This window comes from Purpureocillium lilacinum (assembly GCF_023168085.1).
Source record: "Purpureocillium lilacinum CBS 284.36 DNA, scaffold_1, whole genome shotgun sequence".
NCBI lineage: Eukaryota > Fungi > Ascomycota > Sordariomycetes > Hypocreales > Ophiocordycipitaceae > Purpureocillium > Purpureocillium lilacinum.
In genome coordinates, this window is record NW_027072111.1 from 1086741 (window position 1) to 1111125 (window position 24385).

At 54.9% G+C, this 24385-nt stretch overlaps 2 protein-coding genes across 2 annotated transcripts; one reads left to right on the forward strand and one right to left on the reverse strand.

Moving 5' to 3' along the window:
- Positions 1 to 8649: 8649 nt before the first annotated feature.
- On the forward strand, positions 8650 to 9062 carry PLICBS_000083 (uncharacterized protein; the record flags this gene model as incomplete). The annotated part of the gene is made up of 3 exons (XM_065599517.1): positions 8650 to 8783; positions 8840 to 8911; positions 8987 to 9062. 3 exons carry the CDS (start codon positions 8650 to 8652, stop codon positions 9060 to 9062), a joined length of 282 nt encoding a protein of 93 aa, XP_065455589.1.
- Positions 9063 to 22833: 13771 nt separating this feature from the next.
- PLICBS_000084 (uncharacterized protein) lies at positions 22834 to 23730 on the reverse strand (the record flags this gene model as incomplete). The annotated part of the gene is made up of 1 exon (XM_065599518.1): positions 22834 to 23730. One exon carries the CDS (start codon positions 23728 to 23730, stop codon positions 22834 to 22836), a length of 897 nt encoding a protein of 298 aa, XP_065455590.1.
- Between the last annotated feature and the right edge of the window lie 655 nt (positions 23731 to 24385).

The following is a 24385-nucleotide window of genomic DNA, read 5'->3' on the forward strand; positions in this document are numbered from 1 at the left end:
GTTAGCCCTGCGGCAGCGGTTAATCAGGGATCTTCTACGCCCAGTGCTCCAGAATCAGTGACTTCTGAAGCAGAACGGAAAGGAGAGCATGCCGTTGTATGACCGGACACTAGATCTTCTCATATCCGGCGAAGTCTGTTAGCAGCGATGCTGACGCAGATGGACACTCACTAGCCGTCGAGGAAATTACAGCAGCAGCTCAGCCGTATGACGCGCGGATGGAGGGCGAGTCAATGCTCGTCGTTGAAGAGGTAGCATACTTGATGGGCAGCTCCGCTTACGGCTCATTATTGTAAATAGCAGAAGAGACGAGCAGAGCATACATCGGCCACCAACGCGTCTCTTTGCATAACTCCACAATAACACTAGAGTGGATCTAGAGGATCGGGAGATGCAACGAGTTTTGCTCGTTCTGTGATAATGTTGCTACAGGACGTGCACAATTACAGTTGCATCGGATAACTGACACTAGAGGTGCTATGTGGCAACGCTCTAATCTAAGGAATGTGTCAAAACCCAGGAGGTGCAAGGACACCACCAACAAATTGGACAGGTTGCAAGGCTTTCCGGCCTACAAACTAAACAAAGCCACGACAAGCTCCTATATCGTAACATTCCAGCCGTCTCATCGTCATTCTGGTGCTGTCGTAGTATTTCTCTGCCGCAAATTATAAGCAGAACACGGTATATACTCACCACATCCAACAACAGCAACTCGATAAGCTATGATCTGAGAATAGGGCGATGAAGAACGAAGCAGAGGACTTGGGTAGCCTACCCGATATTGGTGTTGCAGATTCACCGGTAAAAGCTGCCGTGCGGGGCCGTAGGTTATGGATTTACGGTCCATCGGAACGAGCGACCCATAACCAACGGCTCCGGCCGACTAGGGCCGGCCGAGGTCTTCGATGCAGAGGCATCCGGGGCCCTGGAGGGCCTACAAGCCGCCTTAGCTTCGGCCGTTAATATGACGACAAGCATCGTAATATGCACCGACAACCTTGCGGTGGCCACCTGCTTGCGCGGGAACCCGGCGGACTCGTCGCAGGACGCTTTCACCAGGTTCCAGGACCTGGCAAAAGCACACGGAGACGTCGAGGTCCGCTGCATCCCAGGACATGCCGGCATACCAGGCAATGAGGAGGCCGACGGCCTCGCCAAAGCTGGATGTCTGCTGCCTGAGCCGACGGGGGCTGTGCCATCACTGGCACACCTGCGCCGACTGGCACGACAGCAGCCCAGAGATGCCTTCAAAGCATGGTGGGCGACCGAAGCCCCAGAGCCATACAAGCCTCTGCACCTCGAGGTGACCACAAGCTGCCCACCAGAGCTCATGCTCCCCCGAGCAACCCTCCACTGTCCTCGCGGCGAGATCTCGCCACGGAGACTTTGCCGACTACCACGAGCGTTTCAATCATGACGACGCACGTCTTGACTGCTCATGCGGACGACGCAAAGCGCCAGAGCACCCATTCTACTGCAGGAAGATACCGCCACGGCTCCGGATGAGGCTCGCACCCTCACCGGCCGAAGCGATACACCATGCAGTAGGCAAGGGCTTCGAAGCCTTCGTCGAGATGACGTCGGAAAGCTCCTTCTTCCAAAGGATCTGCCCGCGCCATTAGGCGAACAACACTCCCTTTCTTCCTTTTTGTTTTGTTTTTGTATGTTTTCAATTGCTGGTCACGGTCGAGCGAAGGGCGTCGCACCGCCCTTCACCCGGCCGAGGCCCTCCGCTCTGGCTGCGCACGCAGCCGGTGAGGAAAAGCCTTCCCAGGCCCATCTGAAAGATGGGTGACGACAGCGACGCAACGTCGCATGCAACTCTACATCCCGCGGACGGGTGCGAGGCTCCGACGAAAGAGCGCCTTTGAACCGCTGAGATGCTAGATGGTGTTTGTTGTGAAATGAGGACGCGCTGAGTGTTGCAAGAACGAGCCTCAGGTGTCAAGGCCAACAACCGGGTATGGCTTCAGGCTGCACAGGTGCAGCCTGCAGGCACGACGCCGTTGCCTACAGTGAGTCATGTCTACGGCCTCAATGGCACAGGTATAAGAACAGCAGCTTCATGCCAGTATCAGATAGAAATTAAGCATTCCTTTGCCCACGGTTTTCCTACCTAAGTGTGTGACACTGAGGATGGTGAGGCGGCGGGAAATCGGCCGATGGCGTGATGTGATGTGATGTGATGTGATATTATTTAACGTCCGGGAAGCTATTAAGCTAAAGCCCCTATCGGGGCAAAGGACGTGCTAGGCTGATGAGAGTCTATCTACAATTGGCATCAGCTCCAAACCGCTGTGCTTCGCCAAGTTCCTGCCCGTTGGTCCAGGTTAGCCGTCACTGAGTTGTGGCTGCCTCAGGCACCAATGGCTCTCATTTCGGCCGCCCCGCAGTTCGCACCGACGCGTCCTCATTTCAAAACAAACACCATCTAGCATCTCATCGGCTCAAGGCGCTCTTTCGTCGGAGCCTCGCACCCGTCCGCGGGATGTAGAGTTGCATGCGACGTTGCGTCGCTGTCGTCACCCATCTTTCAGATGGGCCTGGGAAGGCTTTTCCTCACCGGCTGCGTGCGCAGCCAGAGCGGAGGGCCTCGGCCGGGTGAAGGGCGGTGCGACGCCCTTCGCTCGACCGTGACCAGAAATTGAAGAAACACAGAACGCAAAAACAAAAGGAAAAGGAGAGGTTGCTGGTCGCCTAATGGCGCGGGCAGATCCTTTGGAAGAAGGAGCTCTCCGACGTCATCTCGACGAAGGCTTTGAAGCCCTTGCCTACTGCATGATGTATCGCTTCGGCCGGTGAGGGTGCGAGCCTCATCCGGAGCCGTGGCGGTACCTTCCTGCAGTAGAACGGGTGCTCTGGTGCTTTGCGTCGTCCGCATGAGCAGTCAAGGCGCGCGTCGTCATGATTGAAACGCTCGTGGTAGTCGGCGAAGTCTCCGTGGCGAGATCTTGCCGCAAGGAGGCTGTGGAGCGTTGCCCTTGGGAGCGCCAGCTCTGGAGGGCAGCTTGTGGTCGCCTCGAGGTTCAGAGTCTTGTATGACTCTGGCGCTTCAGTTGACCACCAAGCCTTGAAGGCGTCTCTCGATTCCTGCCTCGCAAGTCGGCGCAGGTGGGCCAGAGATGGCAAGGCTTCTGGTGGTTCAGGTTGCAAACAGCCCGCTTTGGCGAGGCCGTCAGCCTCCTCATTGCCCGGTATGTTGGTGTGTCCTGGTATCCAGCGGACCTGCACGTTTCCGTGCGAGGTCGCCAGTTCTTGGAACTTGGTGAACTTGTCCTGCGAAGAGTCGGCTGGGTTCCCTCGCAGACAGCTGGCTACGGCGAGATTGTCGGTACAGACCACAACTTCACTTGTTGTGTCGCCCAGGTGGAGAGCCCGAAGGCCCTCTAGGGCGCCAGTTGCCTCCGCGTCGAAGACTTCGGATGGGCCTAAACGGCCCGATCCTTGGAGTATCGATTGCTTGTTCCGGTGTACTGCGAAGCCGAATCCCACGGCGTCGTTTGGAAGTTGCGACCCGTCGGAGTAGACGATGAGCGTGGCCGCGGCGGCGGTTCCAAGCCATTCGAGGAAGTCACCAGCGGTTTCGGCTTTGTTTGCAGTCTGAAGAGGGCTGGCTTCTGTGTCGGAGTAGCGGCGCGGCAGGAGCGCCAGGCGATGGCACTTCGGGAGGAGTTGGTCGGTGCGTTGTAGCCTCGACTGAAACGTTGGCTTGACACGTCGGGTCGAGCTGGGGTTCCGAGTGTGCCGCGCTCGAGGCGGTTTCCGCGATGCCCTTTTAACAAGGGGATGACGCCCGTCGAGAGACTTCAGGCGTGCCGAGAAGCGGATCTGCTGAGCGGCGAGTGCGATAGACGCAGGCGGCGTGCCAGCTTCGCGGTGCATGGCTGGGATCGGGGTCGTCTTCCACACAGGAAGGGCAGCTCGGACGGCGTGTCTCAGGACTTTGTCCAGACGTAGCACGAGGTGCTTTACTTGCGTGGACACGATCCGATTCGGGTTTGCAACGCTAGGCGCCACCTCTCCGGGATACCACGCCTCTGCGCCGTAGAGTAAGGTCGGCTCGACACATGCCTTGACTGCTCTGCGGACGGCGCGCGGAAGAGGGCCGTGCTTGGTGTTTGCGATGCCTTTGAGGAGGTTGGCTACTCGCCTGGCTTTGGCGGACCACTCGTCCACGTGGAATTTGAAGGAGAGCCTACGGTCGAGCCAGAGCCCGAGCCAGCGCATTGCATTTCCAGGGACGATCTCGGTGCCGCCTTGGAATACGGAGGGCCGGGAGGGGCTCTTCTTCCGAGAGAAGTGCATCACCTCGGTTTTGTCCGGGTCGAAAGTGACGCCGTTGGCGGCACCCCAAACCAGAAGTTCTTCCATGTCTCGGGACGCGAGAGCAGTCGTTTCTTCGAGCGTTCGCCCGATGCGCAGCATTGCCGTGTCATCTGCGTAGCCGAATCGACCATCCGAGTTCCCGAGGCGGTAGATAGGGGCGATGTACAGAGCGAAGAGGATTGGCGATACAGGTGAGCCTTGTGCGAGGCCGCATCGAAGAGGCGACGCTGGCGTTGTGACGTCCTGGAATCGGATTGCGGCCGAGCGGTCCTGCATGAGGAGCCGGTCCATCTGACGGGGCCGATGGCGCCTCAGGCAGCAAGCCGCCTGTGGCCGCTAACCTACACAACAGGCGAGAAACCAGCCGCCATATAACCCGATCCAGCAGCATCGTTGTGCATTAGAAACAGCAGCCTAGCACGTCCTTTGCCCCAATAGGGGCTTTCAGCTATCACTGTAGCTCCCGGACGTTAAATAATTATCGTATCGTATCGCATCGCACGCCCCACCAAATTGTTATGCCGAGGCTCGTACTTCTTAACTTCACCTGCGCAACATTGCCCCGGCTGCAACCTTTGCATTAACTCGTCTCGCGGGACACCAACAGAGGCAGTCGGACCCCCTACTGCAGCTACGGGGGCATCTAATTCTGGCACACTCTTCGGTTCGATAGTTTCTGCTAGGAAGATATCTGCCACACCATACGGTGCATCGCAGGATGACTGCGAGATCTATCACGCGCTAGCACTGCCAGGGTCGCGAAGTTCTCACACGCGTAGTTGGACGCGTCAGATCTGACCTTCGCGGCCGCCCAGCTGGTCGCGACAAGTATCAGGGCAAACATCACGAAATCACGTGAGTTACTGATTACTGATTGATTGATTAGGGGCGTACTGATACTGATACCATATCAGTATCAATCAGTAATCAGTACTGCTTGATAAGTGACTGCTTGTTGAGAAGTCTGCCCAATTGCCTTGGACGAGATCGTGTTTCGCAGATCTCCCAGGTACTCTGAGCTTGAGCCGAGATACCTGCGGTCAGTCAATACCTCGTCCTCTGCGCTAGCGTTAGCGAAGTCCCGCTCCTGGTCGCTCAGCATGTCCTGGATCGCCTCTACTAACCGATATAGATTGCTCATGCCATTCAGAAGGTAGCTCTTGACGTTGTTATTGCTCGCTTCTGTGCCAGACGTGACCCGAATGCTAAAGTTGCGATATTTGCGGATGAAGCAACGCGCCCACTGAGCCCTAACGGGCATGTACGTTCCATGGAGGTATCGTAGGATAGCCCGCTGGTCATCAAGCTCCCGGCATAGGTTTGCCCATGCTTTCTCGTGGGCATCCTCAGTTTCGGCGAAAACCACAAGCTTCCACATGCTAAGGACACCACGATAGGTATGAGGAACAGCCTCGGCTGCTGGGGCATGAAGGAACGTCTGGTCCCTGGGGCTTAGTTCCACGTGCGTTTGTGGGGCAGGTGCATCCCCATCGTTGCTAGCAGAACTGCTATAGTCCTGGCTACTATTAGCAACCCACTTTTGCTTCGATCTGAGCAGAACGTTGGAGTTGATGTGATGGATGCAGAGCTGCTGCTGGACCTCAGGAAACTGGTCATCTAGCGCAGCTTTCATCTGGTCGTCGAAGTCGGTGATAATGATATCTGGATGGCGAATGGAGTGTTGTTCCAAGAGCTGTCGAATGCTCCCGGAAAGGAACTGGAACCCTTCACGTCTCTCATTGTCAATAAGGCCGAAAGCAGCATTGAAGACCGAGCCTAGGCAGGTCTGTCCGGTTGCTTGGAACAATGGTAACTTGAAGCGATTGGTGTTGTACGTGTTGTAAAAGCTGATAACCTCGGGAAACCGCTTCCACATTTCCAGACAATGGGGAAAGCTCCAGACAAGACCAAGAAGGCGGTTCGGGTCATCATCCGCCCACTTGACAATATATGGTATCTGCCTCTCGTCGAAAAGCTTGATAAGCGCAGCGGTAGGCGTATATCCGTTCATTTTATCGCGGTTAATTCGAGACCTGGCGTTGTAGATGTCCCTTCGCGTGAAAACAGATTCGGGATGTTGCTTCTGAACAACAGCTCGCACGTCGCGAGCCCGAACCCCAACGCGGCGGCTAGTCTCCTCAACGGTAGCTCTTATTGCCGCAGTAAGTCGCCGATGGGAGGGATGGGCCGATGGTCCCATGCTGCGTTCGTGGTTGTGCTCGTTGTGTTCGGGATTGGAGGGTTGTCGCAAAAGCCACATGCCCTCCTCTAACGCCTCCGCAATGACCTTCCATTTACAGCCACATTTCCGGGATTTCCGTTGCCGCTAGGCCTAGCTTCGCCGAATCGATCGCATTGGAACGTGTATCTGACCTTTTGGCCTTTATAGGAGTAGGCATGCCTTCGGACAATGCCAAACCCATTATCCTTTGCGAACGTGTTCACCCTGTCAAAGAGAATCTCGGCCGTCGGCGCGGCATCGCCCGGGATCGTTGGGTTCGGAATGGGTTCAGGGCTAGGCGACGATGACTGCTCTGAAAGCTCATTGCTGGCCTCGGGTGACACTTCGAGACGCTGGGCCGGCAGCGCCGTTGGGGAGTATGGCGGTGGCGACTCGTAAGCACCCGAGCTGAGTGGTGACCAACCCCACCTCTCTCGCCATTGCCGCACCCGTTCGTAGGATAGAGCAAGCTCTGCAGTGAGTACTCTACCCTCCCCAATCACCCCGCGGACTAAGCTCAGCGCGGACTGGAATTCGGCCGCCGTCGCCGTTGAGGAAGTTGGGTCAGATTGCGTCGAAGAATAGCAGGGTAGTGGAACCGGGTCAGGGCCAAGTATAGGCACTCTGACACACTGCGAGCGTCTCGCTCCAGGTGGGAAGTCATTCAACAGATGTATTTCGTGGTCGTAACGGAGCCCCCACAATGACTCCAGGTCTCCCTGGGATCCATGCGGACGCGGGAATGTCGTAAGCGTTTGCGGATAGGACGCAAAGAGATTTCCTGCCGCACCTTCGTCACCAATGCCGTAGAATCGGCTGATGCGCGCGGTGCTATCGGTTGATGGCGGGCTATGGGAAGGAGTCGGCGAGGCCAAGTTGCCTCGTTGGTTGTGACGCTGTCTTTTTGGCGGGGATTGATCGCTCGTATTAGACCTTCGGTCTCGACGGCTTAGTTCGCTCTCTGACGAGGAATACTCGCGTCTGGACATGGTGAAGCGCCTACTAAGGAGGAGCTGACAATGGACGGCTAGCCAGGGATGGGATGGCGGGATCGTGTCGCGTCTATCACCAGGGGGGCATTATGGGTACAGATCTGAGCAGGCGGCGGGCCGGGACGCACTAACAAAAGCGGGTCACATCCAATCAGATGTGGCAAAAGTCATGCCCGGGTAGTAAAAGTGTCATGCCCGGGTATCAATTGCCATTCATCGCGCAGCCTCGCACTGACCGACCAAGCTCCAGCTGCCGACGATGGGACGCTGGGCACTCGGGGGGAATGACCTCAGAGCAGCACAGTCAGATGGCGGAATGAGGCTGCAGGGGCCATGGAAGGAAACAATTGTTGGGCTTTAGGTGTACGGCTTTTATGGCAGAATGAGCAAATAGCCTCTCGTTATGGCCCTTCAGGGATAATCCCTCCGGGCGTAAATAAAGTACATTACATTACATTGCCTAATAAATGTTGGGCTTTAGGTGTACAGCCTTCACGTAAGAATGAGCAGATAGCGCACCGTTCTGGCCCTTTAGGGATAACCCCTCCGGGCGTAAATAAAGTACATTACATTACATTGCCTAATAATAATAATGAAGTTACCCTTGTTTTACCATGCCTGCGAATCAACGTAAGCTAGAGGAAGAAACCGTAGAGTGTATACGGCCACCGGCACAATGCAGTTTCTGCATCATCAATGCTCTCTCTCCTGATACATGGTCACGATGAAATTGATGCCGAAGCCAAGATGCGAAGCCCCAAAGGCTCTTGGTGTATTCTCGAGAGGGAGTCACTGTCCCAGTTCTTGGCTAAGAAAGTGCTGCAAGTGGCCTGAGAAATGGCGCGATCTTGCGCAGTGATCAGGCCACTTCGCCACTCACCAGATGCGTCAACAATATGCAACTCGCATCCTGCCGTGTAACAACGCTCTGGATGTCAATTGCCAATCCCAAAGTGGCTTATTCGTTGGCCAGTGAAGTGGCCCGTTTGTGCACCATAGCTAACCTTGCTTGAGCGACATAAAAGGTGCCATGATGCCCAAATTCATTCGTTTAAGAAGGAGCCCCTTAGAATAGTTACATGCTTGATCCAGATTACTTGACACACAATGAACTTTCTTCTTTTGGCTAGCCCGCTCTTCATGGCACTTGGCCTCGCCAGTTCGCATAACGAACGCACGCGAGTCCAGTACCACTTCCGCGACGCACAGGCGTACTACTACACAGAAAAGGCGACCAACGAGTTAGTTTGGATGCTCAAAGTCCGTCGCTGCAAGATTGGCTGACTTCTGTACGCAGAATTATTCGAAATGATACTGGGACTGATTTCTGGATATGCACCATGTCGCTCCCCCCCATCTGCAACACCCCGTAAGTGCTGTTCCTCCACAAAGGCTGTGTTCAGCTGTACCGGGCATTGAAACTTACTTTGACGCGGCATTCCAGGCCCATGAGCAAGCAGGCGCTCGAGAAGCTCGAGGCGCTAGATGGTGTGACCGTTTCGCTCATCGAAGAGAACTGACCCCAGGTGGCTGAGGCTGTTTCGTCTCTACGATGTGACCCGGACTGCGGCATGCCTCAGAGATCATAAGGAAAACAATGCATCCAAAATCGCTCCTACTTTCTCTTCTGTCGGGTACGGGCACTAGTAGACACGAATCGTTCGATCACCTCTCGCCTCTCAGTATCTGTTTCGCCGCGTTCCTGCATTTGATACTACAATGAGCTTCTTCATTCGTATGGGTCTTGTCTAGCTCGCTTGGTATAGGCTGGCCCGCAAATAAAATACCGCAACAGCTGTTTCGCAAGAAAATCCGTGTCATCTCAGTTCCCTCCTATTGTGCAGGTTACTAGCGCCCATATGTTTTCGGCCACCATATATGCTCGGCCAAGCATTTATATTTGCTTTCCGCCTTCCGATCTTCTCCGCAACTTCAACAATGGGCTTAGCGGCAGAACGGCTAATGTCCTGAGCCTGCGCCCCAAAACAAAATACGGCAGAAGTTGGTAAGCAATCTGGCTGGCTTCATTTATGCAACGTAGACGATTGACGTTGCCCTTATTTGGATACCCCTGTGATGCCGCCAGAAAGAGCCTTGCTAGCCCGACATAGAAGCTATGGTATATTCCAACCCCTCATTGGATGCTTCGCATAGCCACGTCAAGCAGAAATGTTGCCTCCCCATGGCCATTTTATTGGCGCGGATGGGCTGTCGAGCACAAGCAGGGGTTGTTGTCAATCCACTCGTTCTAGCTGGTCAAGAAGAATGCCTCGCGGAGACATCATGGCCTGTCGCTGCTACAGCAGTATTCTACGGCGTATGGTTTGCAGTATGCTGCGGGTCGAACCAGTTTTGCGCTCGAATAGCATCGGCGAACGATGTATCTGAACAGTCCGAGTTTCCTATGCTGCGATGGCGGTGCATCGTAGAACTGCACCACGTTGAGCCTGGTGCCTCCAGTGCCTGGACTGGACGGCATTCCGAGAGTCCGAAACATTGCTTGGTGTGTGCTTGGCGAGACTTAGGATACGAGGGGTGACCTCTGTTTTCCAGCAAAGTCGAAAGTGACCGACAAGACAACGCTGATAAGTCGCGGCCGGCAGATTTGAGGGTATGATTCCGGAAAGAGTAAATGAACTGGAGCTCCAGAGGGTAAGATCTCCTCCGATGTCCCATCATAGCATTTTTTTCAACAAAACCTTTTTCAAGACTCCAGTAAGCTTTCCCCTGGGGAGGTGGTGACAGAGGCCAACGTTCTGAGACAACGCTCATGGCCACTTTCATATTGGCGCTTGCCTTTCCGGTATGTGCTCGAATGTGTACCTTCAGGGCGCTCTTCTGGATGCTTCTCCTGCGACATCCATTGACATTGCACTTCAATGGGCGTTGGTTTGTATGTATGTGATAATGTCTCTGGAGATCTGATTTCCGTGTGAGGTTCTGAAAAACATCAGAGCATGTTGGACTGTTGCTGCAAAGGCCAACTGTATACCTTCTCACAACCATTTCAATCGCACTGAATTGGACGGCTCTTTCGCTCCAGGTCGATGATCTCTTGAAATTCCATCGCAATTACCTACAATCAAGTCTCCGATACTGAACCGTTTTTGTCCCGACGGCAGATGCTCCGTCTTATCAGAGGAGTTAGGGCTGAGTGAAGTAAAAAATTCGTTGGTCGGGGGCACGTGCAACGATAGTTGGGATTGAAGCTTTTCTTTCGCTACTGGCGGTGAGGAACCTACCTGTTCTAGATGGAAGGACTGGGAGCAGGCAAGACCGGGAGGAAGGTGCGAGTCAACCTGATGTGGTTAAAGCGTAGAGTAAGACGACGAGAACGGCCTAGCGCAATCTAGGTATCCGGCCGAACACCCCGCATTCGATCGTAGCGGATCGTCTGTCGCTACGTTCACCTACCTGTCACCACACTTTCTTGGCATGCCGCTGCTAAGGAAGTGGCGCTAAACTAACCCATTTGCTTAACATTTGCACGTCAATTTCTGCTGCAGCGCTTTTCGCTGGCCCCGGCTGCGGCCATGGCACTTGCCACGAGCCCGCATGCCAGCTCAGATCCCTTTGATCTCCAACGCCGCCGCTACGGAAGGGCCGCGGCGCGGACCCATCTCGAACCCGTCCGGCACCGGCGAGTCTGAAACGCGACCACCGGTATTCGTCATGGCTGCAGTCAATAAGTTCGTCGGGGATGAAAGAGATCCTCATTAGGCCAAGATGGCGGTGTTTCGAGCATTCGGCGAATCCTTCGAGCACACTGCGAAGCAATTCACATCTGGACTTGAACACAAGTTTACGCAATACTTTCCTAACAGGTTCCTCGACTTCTGGAGGACGTCACTCTCCGGCCTCGAATCCGGATCTACGCCGAATTATAGCAGCGTCGTTGCTGGCGGTATCGCACGAGTGCAGCTTAGGGGGCACGCTCCCCTAGCCGCCGCGACCCCGCAACAAGAAGAATCACAACAGCCAATTTCCCGTTCCCAGGGACGACCAGGCCCCGCCGCACCAAAAGAAGACCTCCGGGTCTTCGTCCGACTTCCCGCCACATCGCCGCCAAAGCCCGCGTTGACCTCCACCAAATACCTGCCGCCTCCAAAGTGAACTCCGGATGGGCCATCCGTCCGACCAACGCAACCATCCGAGACCTAATCGTCCAACGGCAGAATGGTCCGAGGATCTAGGTGCGACAAGTGTAGAGATCAGTCGGAGGAGGTATATGTATCTCGTGGCGTTATGCCCTGTCGTTTCTCGAACCGACTCAGAAGCCCTGGAGGCTCTTCGGAACCAGTCGTCTTGCCAGGTACATTGAAAGATCTAGCGCGCCTAATCAATGCAACAAGTGCTGGGACTTTCACTGCCGACACACTTGCGATAGACAATCGTCTTGTAGGTGATGCGGCCGGCGCGGTCACGCCGCCGATACCTATGTGGCCCTCGAGCAGACCCACCCACATCCACACTTCGAATCTGGCCTTGCGAAACGAGTTCCCCAAAAGACTTGTCAGCCACCGGGCGGCTGAGGCCAACATCTAGAGCTATAAGTGCCTTGGATGCCATGGTGCCTTCCAAACTACTCTGCGTGTTTTGTGGTTCTGCATGTTTTGTCGTCTCGGCTTTAGTGGTATGTTTTGGGAGACTATAAATCCCGGACTGCACGGCGGTGCGGTGGGTTGAGTTTCCGAAGCCCGTAGCAGCTTGTGAAGTGGCTGACCGAAAGCAATAGTATTAAGCTATAGTAATGGGAATGTCCATTTGCCTCAGTCTCAGAGGCCAGCCGTGATGTTTTGACCGTATAACCTTGCTGTCGAGCGTCCAGGCCGCCATTACCTTCCTCGTGAAAGCTACTTCGTGCATTAACGAGAAGCCATGTCGTATTCCTAGACCCCTATCCAGAATGTATTATGTCGCTACAGGTGAACAGGAAAACCTTTGGCGCAACCGGGTAGCGGATACCGATACTACCTCTACCTGATGGGCATTTTAGACATCCTTCCCTGCATTTTTACTTTCTTGGCATGCAACTGCTAAGAAAGGAGGCCAATACACACCTTATTCCTTAACAAGTACCGTAATCCGCCTATCCTGCGCTCTGCGCAACCGGCCGCGGCGGCGGCGATGGCATCGGCCTCGTCCAGCCCGCCTCATGATGACGATCCTTTCGATCTGGGTCCCAGGACCCCTTCCGGCTTAGCCAGGGGAGCGCGTGTCGCCCTTCTGCGCAACAGCCCCGCCACCCGTGAGGGCGAGATTGGCGTCTCACGCTCTGCGCTGCGGACGGCATACACGCCGTCATCGCCGCTTCACGCGGTCTCCTACGCTGCAGCCACGGAAGGAGCTCAGCGCGCTGTCCATTTCGACTCTAGCGAACCTGACCCGCAACCCGGCGACGGCCCCGTCACAATCGCCAATGCCGCCGACAGGCTCGTTGTCGCCCAGAACGAGGTCTACAGCGCCAAACTAGCCGTGTTCAGGGCCTTTTGCTCCTCATTCGACGACACAGCGAAACAGTTCACTTCTGGACCCGCACTTCAATTCGCCCAGAAGTTTTCCAGCAGCTTCTTGCAGTACTGGACCGACGTACTCGCCGGCACGCACACCAACCTCCCCACGACGAAGCCCTCCTACGCAACAGTCGTCGGCACCAGACACCCAGCCCCAGCTGCTGCGGGGACCACCGCAGACCCTGTCACCGCAGCTCCGCAGAATCAATGGCAACACCAGCTGCCCCCGCGTCGTCAGGGGCAACGCCATCCGCTGCCTCCACCGACACACGATTTCCGGGTCTTCGCCCGCCTCCGCCCCGGCCATGCCGCCGACATATCTCGAAGTTTCGCCGTCCGGACCCACATCGCCGACAAGCTCGGCATCGCCCGGAGCCGTATCCCGGAAGCCCACCCTTGCAAAACCGGATGGGCCATCCGCGCCGCTGACTTGGCAACCAGGGATCTTCTGACTGAGCGACAAACTGAATGGGCTTCAGACATCTCCGCAGAGATCGTTGAAACGCGACAGGCGTGGTACAAGTACGCAGTGCAAGGCTGCCCCCGCCGCCTCAACAACATTTTTGGCGAAGCCATCGATAACGAGAAGGCGATCCGAGATGAAGTCGCCACGCAAACGGGCCAAACTCCAGTGATGGTGATAACCGCGAAAGAGGACTCGGACCAGAGCCCGACCCGGACCCTGATCATATGCTTTGCCAAGGAAGTCAAGCACTACTGGCGCCTTTCTGACACAACAAGCTACGCAAGACGCATCACCAAGACCAGACCCCCGAAGCAATGCGATAACTGCTGGAACTACCACTCTCGCTACAGCTGCGGACGCCAGCCACGCTGCAAGAACTGTGGTAGGATTGGACACGCTTTGGATACCTGCACAGCCACACAGCAATGCGCCAACTGCCGCGGACCGCACGCGGTCGACTTTTCCCTGTGCCCGGCCCGTCCCAAGAAGATAAACGGAGTAGTGCGCAGCCTCAACAGGCCCGAGAAGGATCGCGTCTGTCGCATGGGCCTACGCCTCTTCCAACAGCACACAGCAAAACCGGCATCATCCCCTCCGCGGGAAGTATCCGCGAGCCCCGAATCCCAATCAGCGACAGCAAGCAATACGACCTCCACTTCCTGCCGAAGCACACCGACATCAAGTGACGCAAGTACTCCGGAGCCTGCGATGCATGGCGTGGAACTACGCCCTAGCGAGACACCCGCTGCCTCTGCGGCCGCTCCAGCTGCCCCAAACAGTCAATCATCGCCATCTCCGAGCATTGAAAGCGCTTCCAGCGTTAGCCACAGCATCAAGCCCTTTCCAGCTATCCCAACGACCTCCACAGACTTGGCCACTAGTCGAGCCTCGTCGGCATACAGCGAAAGGAGTAATTCCCCGCCCGTGAGGCAAAGCAACGAGATGTCTGAACAACCGAGCGAGTATGTTGGGAATGGTCTAGCACCACCCGCAAGCCCCTCGCAATCAAACCTTGCCACGTCTGGCGCTACGCCGCGTGATATACGAGCCTACCTTGATAACCATTCTGGGACTATCGCGAGCCAACGCGACATCTATAACCGCATTGCGGCGACAAGAAGAGATATTCGTGAAGGCCAAAGTAGCATCCAGGCTCTGGTGGACCATTGCATCGAGAGGGCTTCTGGTGCCGGGTTCGCTTAGACCCGGACAGCAGACTGAATGCCATCTTCTTTGCCCACCCCGAATCGGTGGCTTACCTACAATGCAACCCGGATGTCCTCTTACTGGATTCCACTTATAAGACAAACAAACACCGCATGCCACTGTTGGATATGGTGGGAGTCGATTCCTGTCATCGCTCCTTCTGCATCGCCTTTGCTTTCCTTTCGGGCGAATCAGAAGAGGGTTACTCGTGGGCGCTGGAACATCTCAGGTCACTTGATCAGCGTGAGCTGCCGTCGGTAATCTTGACTGATAGATGCATGGCGGCGATGAACGCTGCTGCACTTTGGTTCTCCTCATCCAAAGCGCTCCTCTGTTTGTGGCACATTAATACGACTGATCTGCAGTACTATCGCCCACTTTTCGCACCGAAGGCAGCTCAGTCCCCCGATCAAGCAGAGGAGCAGACGTGGGATGAATTCTACACAATCTGGCACTCGATCGTGGCATCCCCCGACGAAAGGATATTCGAGGAGCGCTTGACTGCTTTTGAGCTCAAGTATAGCAGCAAATGCCTTGAGTCAGTGGGCTACATTAAGATGTATTGGCTTGAGCCACACAAGGAGATGATCGTCAAGGCGTGGGTGGATAAGCACCTACATTTTGGCAATGTGGCAACGTCAAGGCAGGTATTAGCGTGCGGTGACTGGAGCGGAATAGGAGCTGATCCACGTGGAAACAGAGCTGAAGGCATTCACTCATTGATCAAGTCCCATATCAAGACGTCCACATTTGACCTCTTCGATGTGTGGCAGGCAATGAAGCACGTCATCTCAAACCAACTGAAAGAACTCCAACATATGCGAGTCTCGCAGCAAGTACGGACACCACTAGCAGTCTCCGGAGCACTTTTCGAGCCCGTACGGGGCTGGGTGACCCATCAAGCCTTGCGCAAAGTGCTAGAGCAGCTACAGCTGCTCCAAAGGTCGGAGAAAACCTCTTGCACTCAGACTTTTACATCCTCTCACGGGCTCCCATGTTCGCACATGTTGGCAAAATCAGGGGAAGAGGGGCGAAGTCTTCTGCTTGAACAATTTCACCCTCATTGGCATTTGAAGCGCGATGAGTCTCAGCCTCGGCCGGTGTTGGAACCCAGACGGGTTGCGGACCAGTTGAATGCGAGACGCATCCAACCGGATACGAGCACCAGACGCGAGCCCTCTGTCTTTGAGGCAGTCTTGCCGAGAACCGCAGGGGATCTGGGAGAGTTGCTTCTTCTTCTTGGCTCGCCTATCCGTATCGGCCGAGCTAATTGCTCCTTTTTGTGGCTGATTGGTGTCCACCGGTAGTGGTGAATGCGGTGTCTGGGTTGGTGTGACAATTGCTGACCGGAGGGCGTCAATCTGCACTCTGACCTCTTCACGATCTGCTTCACGTTCGGCACGCAACGCTTGCATTTGCTCCGACATTTGGCTCATCATTTGCATGGGCATTTGGGAGGTCCGCTCCTGCGAGCCACCATCGTGGTTGTTAGCTTCCGTAGGGGAAGCTGTACGCCCGGTCGTCCATATCGAAATGTTATGGTTCGAGGGGTGTTCCGATTCGACTCGTTTTCCTATTCCCCCTTGGGATTTTCCGCTACTCGTGATGCACGGGGTCTTGTTGGGTAACCAATGCTCTGTTGCCCCTAGGCAAGAGCCTTCCGCTACTCGTTATTCGAACGAGGTCCTGACGGGAATCCGATATCGCACTGCTAGCAAGCAGTCTTCTGCTACTCGTTTTCCGCACGAGGTCTTAGAAGGCATCCAACGCTCAATCGCTCACTGGCGAGAGCCCTTTGCTGCTCGTCGCTGGACGAGGTCTTCGCAGGAACCAATACTCTATCGCTACTGGCGCAAGAGTCCTCTACCAACCAACATAGGTGGCGGGCACTCGGGCTAGTCTCCTAGTCTCAGGGCTGCCCTACCTCTGTTGCTCCGTGCGGGACGGAGTTACCAGCCTTCTGCACTACCGGCTTGCGCAGTCGACAAACCGAGCAGGTTTAACCAAATGACTCCGGTCAAATGGTTCTCGTCTTTCCAAGCACTCTCCTGCGCCGCCGGTCGCGCACACTGAAGCGGTGCCGGCAATGCTATTCCCGTTTGACGCGTACGTCGCGCGGAGAACTTCGCAGCGTGTTGCCAATGATCGTGCTCAATGGCGCAAACGTGGAAAGGAGCTTTAGGATAATGTAACGGTCTCAGCTGAGTGTGTTGACAACTAGCTGAGCGACTGCAACAAGTATCCTACAGCTAAGGAGGAAGGAAAAGAAAAACAGAAAACAAGAGAAAGTTGCAAAAAGAAACACGAGCTTTTGAGCGGAGCTCCGGAGCTGGTGTGCATCCCGGTCGAGAGCGGAGCCGAGACCCACACGGCCCCGCCCGTTACATCAGAGCATCCTCCTTCCCTCGACAATGCAACTCCGGTAGATGTTACACTGCTTGTCTACGTCCATCGAAGCGAGCTGCCACCGCCCCATCCCCTTCAGCTAACCCAAAGGTGTAGGGGCATCGATTCCCCACGGCCCCAACCCATGCCCACGGTATCTAGTGTCAACCACGTCCGCAGCTGCCCATGACGCGCTCGTGCCCGACCGGCCGCCGCGTCACTCGATCACCCCCAAGCCCCGGTAGTTCGTGTCAGAGGGACGCTCGTGTAGTCAAGGCGTTACGCCCGTGTATCAATTGCCAATCGTAGATGATTACCACCCGGACACCTCCAACAGAGGGTGAAGACCACGGGCTAGGATCGACTTGAGCCGACAAACCCCGCAATTATCGTTCTTCTCTTTATCGCCATCAACTGTACTTTCAGTCGCTATTTCCAGGCCTACCACATTCTCAGAGGGCCTGTGGATGGGTTCTTCAGGTCTCACGCTATAACCCGATCCGAAGCCGGAGCTGGAACTAGAGCTCGATGAGCTTGACGCTGACGAGCCGGCGCTGGACGCGCTCGAGCTACTGCTGCTAGAGCTTGAGTGTATATCGGATTTGCCGACATTTGTCGACGAGGTATCGCTATTCGGTGGCAAAACTGCCTTGCAGGGGCTGTCCGCGTGTTCACAAGGTGTCCCCGCCGATGGAATAAGCGGAGTGTTTTCAGGCGGCGTATCTTCAGGTGGCATCTGTCCAGGCGGAGTGCTACCCGGCGGAGTGCTTCCCGGCGGCGTATCTTCAGGTGGCATCTGTCCAGGCGGAGTGCTACCCGGCGGAGTGCTTCCCGGCGGCATATCTTTAGGCGGCATCTGTCCAGGTGGAGTCTCTCCGGGCGGCGTGCGGCACGGACCGTTCGATGTTCCCGATTCGCATGAGCCCTCTGTGTTGGGAGCATCGTTCTTATGGCAGAACGGGATCATTAGACACAGGTGCTGCTTAAGTGAAGCCATTTTCCCGACTTTGCTGTCTATATGGTGCAGAATTGATTTACCACCGCACGTGTTGCAGTCATTTTGGACGGCGCCGTGGATACCAAAAGTTGGGGCCGAAGTTGCCAGGACGGCAAATGTGAAAAGAAGAGTTTGAGATGTCTTCATCTTAGTATCTTTTGAAATGATATGTGTTGGGAAATGTTGTGCTAGCTTTACGTGGCGTATACGATAAGACTGACCGAGAATGGTCGTGGCGGGTCAGGTCCTAAATATGTACCAAAAGAAAAAAAAACAGTCATTCATTCACCCCGTCAGTTTACGAGACTGCTTGAGACAAAGAGGTCCCCGGCAGTTCGTTCAGCACAGTACTATACATGGGAACTTTCTTGTTTGGTCACACAATGCAATGTTGCCATGGGACGAAAGTCAATGAACTTATTCATGCGTTGAGCCCCGAATCACAACCTAATATTGTGGACAACGGTGCCTCAATAATCTTGCGCTGAATGCTGCACAGTGGTGTAATGTACTGTGCTTGAGCTTTGCCATGGAACAACAGTAGCTGAAGCCGACGTCGGTTCATGAATGCCGTGAGGATAATCATGTGATGGTGTGTTACACTCACCTCACCCCACTCACTGGTTTGATTAAGCGTTTGTGCCACACCACGATTTGACACTAGATGTTCCGAGTTTGACTTGCGATACATCTTGCCATAGCGTAAGCCCATTCGGCAAATTTATTTTACGTGGGGGCTCTAGTCTGCTGTGGCGGTATCTAGTACGGAGCTGTTCATGATATACCCAAGCGGTTCATGGGACTGTTTCGTCCATCGCCTAGATCAAAGAAGGGCACCCTGTGCAGCTCTATGGGTGCATGATGCCACATTCATGCGCCGCCGATAATGGAGAACTCGGTGGGCTTATGCGTCTCACAATGGGTATGCCTTCGTGCGCCTAAAATACCGCACATGTAGCTATGTGTGCTTGAACGCCGTGCCAAATTTGAAAATCGGAGTGCACGATCCCCCGATTTCGTGCAAAATTCACAGTAACAGTGTGTCACCTGATCTCGGCCTCGGCCTCGGCCGGGTATTCCGTTATCAGTTGTCCGCGTTTTACTTCTCAGTCGACAGGCCATTTTACTATATCTTTATGGGCATCTAGAAAGGCCCGTGCCTACAGCAATAGTACATCAAATCTGCCCATAATAGTCCGAAACTTCGACGTTGCAATTTGCGGCATAGCTCGGCCGATCTGCGCCGTCGCGGAAGCTTTTGGTGTCGGGGAAGCTTTGGTGTCGGGGAATTCTCGAGCCCTCCACAAAGCCCCGACTCGCCTACCTGCTACGGGGACAGTCAACAACGTCCTCATCAAACGTCTCGAGTGACGTTGCGGGAAGTCTGTGCTGTAAGAAGCATGCAAGGCCGTGGTCCTCGGGCCTCTGCCAGCATCAAGCCGACCGTTCCGCGTAACTACATGTACGCTGTGCTCGCTGCGCCTACAGAGACGATCCTTAGCAACACTCCGGTCGAACAAGTAAATCAAGAAGCAATCAAGTCTGAGCTGCTTTGGTGGCTCTCAACCAGCGTCGGGTTCTCAGAATCGTTTCTCGGCCAACGGTCGTACCGACTTCTCGGCGGGTCGTCGAAGTTTCAACGCCGCTGCGGCGAAGCTATACGTTGCCGCCGAGCGTCAGCCCTTGCTGATCTCGTGCCCGCATGTCTCGACCCGATAAATTGGGCTCTGCCGATAGCAAAGAGGATCTTCCGCGACGGGCTTTATATGACGAGTCCATCGCACCGACGCGGGACATGTTTGCCGCTACTCACCCCGGTCATCTATTGGGCATTCCACCCGTACCGGAGAAGAGTGCTCTCCGCGCTGCGGCTCAATCGAGGAACCAAGATCTGACACGAGAACGTAATAAACACCTTTACACCGCCTCTTGCCAGGCGGTGCGCCTCTCTTCCGGGGCAACGCATCATGCCGACGATGACCCTACGGAAAAAGATCAACCCATACCCACCGGCGAGCAAGGTCTCAGTCATGACTTGAGAGCAGAGAGCTATGAAGGTGTCGCCCGCGTGGTGAATGTGATTTTCCGCGGTCACGCGTCGACCATCGAGCTGCGGGGACTCTTTCGCGAAGTCCAAGTAACCTGTCACAATTGACGAGATCCAGTCGTCCTGTTTTCTCTCGCCATGCTGGAGAAAGCTAATTTCCTTGAGTCTCGCTGGCTGTACAATAGAGGTGCGTGCCAGTGGCCGTTTCAATCGGGGTGGGGGGGAGGCGGGACACATAGGTTGGACTGGGGCTCGACTGAGGCTGACACACCGGGCCAAATAGCAGGATACAACATACTGGAATGGGAATACTTCGCGCTTAGCGCCGCTTCTTGCCCATAATGGGTGTTTCGAAACGGATAAAGTTCAGGCGTCCGAGCGTATGTATATTGCGCCACTTTGGTTTCGTCACGTGAATCACCCGTCGCGCACAAGTGGACCAGCAAGCACCATGGTCGATAAGATCCTGACGCCCGGGTAGGACGGACAGACCATACGGCGGAACCATGCAACGATGTGTTACATCTGTATCACCATGGCCGTATAGTGGGGTCCGATTCAAGTGTCCCAACTCTGTGGGTGTAAATTATGGAACTCCCGCCCAAATCTGGCCGACGTGGCTCTGAACAACGCATTGTGGATCCCATTTCGGACAAAGCTAGACACAAAAACGCGGACGCTTGATTCGGAACCCCCTGTACGACGCACCCAAGAGACTACTAGACTTTACTCGCGCATCCAACCGGGTTGTCTATAAGCTTTAGTGACCTCCCTTGTCTTCGCCGGCTCTGTCGGGCTCGTGTTAGTACGAAGGGTTTTGCTGTCGATGGCGCACATAGCCTGCGGAGTGAAACATGTTATGCATGAGGGCACGTCACGCCGAACCAGTCTCCCCGTTATTTGCCTCGTTGCCTCTTCGCTATGTTGCAGGCAGTTCACTTCTGAGACCTGGCCACAGCGACTTGAATATCTGCCATCACAAACGAAACATGTCCGCTGTGAGCTTTGCACAGGTGTGGTGGATAATCGCATTCTGCTTCGGACCGACTCGATTTCGCTCCAGCGTCAAGATGCAGTCCCACATTGGGGCGACGTTGTAGTGACGGGTTGAGCTAGTGGAGCTGTTTCGAACAAAGCACAGACCGGCGTACATGAGCAGAACGAAGCCTCGCGCCCGAAACAATGCAAATCACGATCATGCGCTGTTACGAAACCTCATGACAGATCTATTGTTTGGAGTGGATCAGATGCCGCTCAGCAGCGCACGCACGCGCGTGTGTGTTATGGCCCTACCGTGCCTGCGCCGCCTGCGCGCGGCATAACGGCGTCACGTCGGCGAAGGGGCATTCCGCTGCGCGGGGAAAGGCCGGACCAAGCTAAAAATCCTCTCGCACAGGTACAGCAGGCGTAATCACGCTCCGCTCTCAAAAGCCCAGAAGGCGCGCCTTCTCCGACCGCCAGTAGCTCCGGTGGCGGCTACAATCATGGGAAAATCCTTCAAAGAGCCGATAACGTACGGCAGCTTAGACGATCTTGTCTGAATGTAGGCTTGTTTCAAACTAGGGCCACCGACGAAAGCTCTGGTGTATCATCCGGCTCGGCGGGCGATTTGTCTATCATTATGCGCAAAGCCCCCCGCGGCGGCACCAGCAGCAGCCCAATCTGCTGAAAGAAATATCGTGTCTCGGGCAACAAGTCTTGCAGAAGTCGGTCGGGGCGCCAGGGAGGCGCCCGGAGTGTTCGCGGGCGTTTGAACCTCGGAATGCAGTAGATCATGGATATCGGAGCCAAGACGCCGTCGCGGCCGAACGATCGCGATGGGAAGCTGGCCAGTTGGCTGGAGGCACCAATATAATCCGGCCAACATACGCTGCAGGCTCTACCGGAGCGATAGCAAACCGTGAAGGTAGCTGAGACTGCATGGTCCCAAGTAGCTGAAGGGTATATTTGCCGGAACGATCGCGAGCGGCGGGGCCGGATAAGCAGGCAATGCTGCGTCCGAACAGCCCAAGCTGCAGCGTAACGCGGGAGCGCAAAGGCTCACTGTTAGTAACAAGTTAGTAAAAACGAGAACTTCGAGTGGAGGGAGACCTCCAAATTCCTTGATTTGAGCGGCCGTTGGGGCTATGATGGGCGCCGAGCTGCACGTGCTCTCAATGGCCACTGAAAATCCCACGGCTTAGTGAGGAGCTGGATGCTACAGGCTATCTCCGATTGCAGAAATGAGCCGATCTGGGAGCCGGAGCGAATGTGGAAGCTACACCGTACTGTGTTGATGTGCTCTGGCTCACGGTTATTTGCTACGTCGGAATCGGGATTATGGAGTGATACAAAACAGTTTCATTACTGAACTGATGTTTCTTAGCAGAGGCGCTGCGGAAGCGTCTAGATCTGACTGATTGTCCTATGTTGAAACTGGCGCACCCAAAGCCTCACCATTGTGGTGCGACAAACGGAAGAAGCGAATAAGAGAACAGTACAGAAGCCGGTGGCGATGCCAAGCAATGTCCAGAAATAGCTGGGCAACTATAGCAAACACCCTAGATTCTAGAAGATGACGGAGCAAAGAAAGGCTCTGAAATTGGGGCCGAAGCGCGAGCGTAGTCGATCGCCGCAGCTGTGGCCTTGAGAATTCCACTCCCAGAGGTCCATAATCCCACAAAGGCCCCTTCTTACCTTACCAATGACGAACAACGCTGCGTTTTGCCGCGCCGCCGCGGGCTTTGCAGCCACTATATCCGGCACCTGCTTGGCTCTTGACGTCGCTGGCGGTCGAAGCTTTCACCTTCATAACCTGAGGCACTTCGAGCTTTAATGCGTCCGTCGACTCAACCTTTTCGGCCGCCTCTACTTTGGACAGTTTACCGTCAAGAACCTCCTGAAGCAGTTCTTTGCCGCTGATACTGGCGGTGGTGACTTTGGTCAGGGTGTCGGACTTGCTGAGTGCCTTGTCTAGCTCAGTGGGAGCAATCATAGGGCTGTCGCGAGGAATCTGGGGCATCTTCATTTTCTCCTCGTTGGTCGCTTTGCGGAGCCCCTTGCTAATCTTGACGTAGCTTGTCTTAACAATGATGGTCTCGGAGAGAATGACATGCTTGAACTCCAGGCACTGCACCACGAATACGGTGCCGTTTGCGTCCATCTTCTGTTTGACAGTACTTCCGGGGTGTAGTATCTCCGTGGCTGTTACGGGCTTAGCGATCGCGGTCCCGCTGACAGAGGGATATTTTCTGCCCAGCTCTTCCAACTTGGCTTTTATCTTTGAATCTGTGTCGTATTTGGAGGTCCAGTTTTGCCAGCCTTCCTGCCAGTCTTGGGTGTTCTCCAGGGCGAGATAGCGAGTCCAAACATCTGTCTTGTGGGCAGTGCTGTCAAAACTCTCTAGGAAGTCGTCGCGAACTTTCTTTTGCGATGTCTGGTGGAAAAGCGCTTCGCCGGCGTTGAAAATCGTCATCTCCCTCTTGCAGTCGATGCACCTATCCTGTGCCTCGCGAAAGGCTGGCTCTTTCCAGAGACAGGTGGCATATTGCACACGGCTGGCGTTGTCTTTGTTGGTGTTGATGTATACTGACATACATCTTGCAGCAATTTCCTGCTCTTTGAGACATGAAGGACCTTTATTGCATCCGTCTTCTATGGCTTGGACACGAACTGTCGCGAGAAGCGTGGCGACAAGAAAGCTGAATGAATGCATGTTACTGGGCAAGTAGCTGAATGGCCCAAGAGCAGAGGTCAGTCTGGGATGCAAGATGGAATTAAGGAATAACTGAAATGACGGTAGAATCTTGCTGTCTGTGGATTGAGCTGGTGAAAGTCATTCCCCTCAAGTCAGTGCTCCTAGGCTAGCGATGTAGATTTATAAGCAGCGGCGAGCCTGCGCTCACGCAATGATAATAAAGCCCGTCGATGGATGATTCGGCCTTCGCCCAGCTGGGCATGCCCTCGACCTAAAGATTTCCTCCACTTTTTCAGTTCAGCATATTTGTAATCGATGGCAGTCTACTTTTCGCGCCGGACCCGGGCATAGTACGGCAGCGGCGGCGGCTTGTGACGTTCTCCCTGGGAATTGTGGGCATTTTGACATCGCACATAGACGCAAAATGCACTGTCCAGCACGAGCAATATCCACTAAAGTCCATGGTACACTCACTCACTAGTTGATTACGCCCGGTGGCCAGCTGGCCAATAGAGCAACTATCTGCTTAATTACATGTTCGCTTCCAAATTTG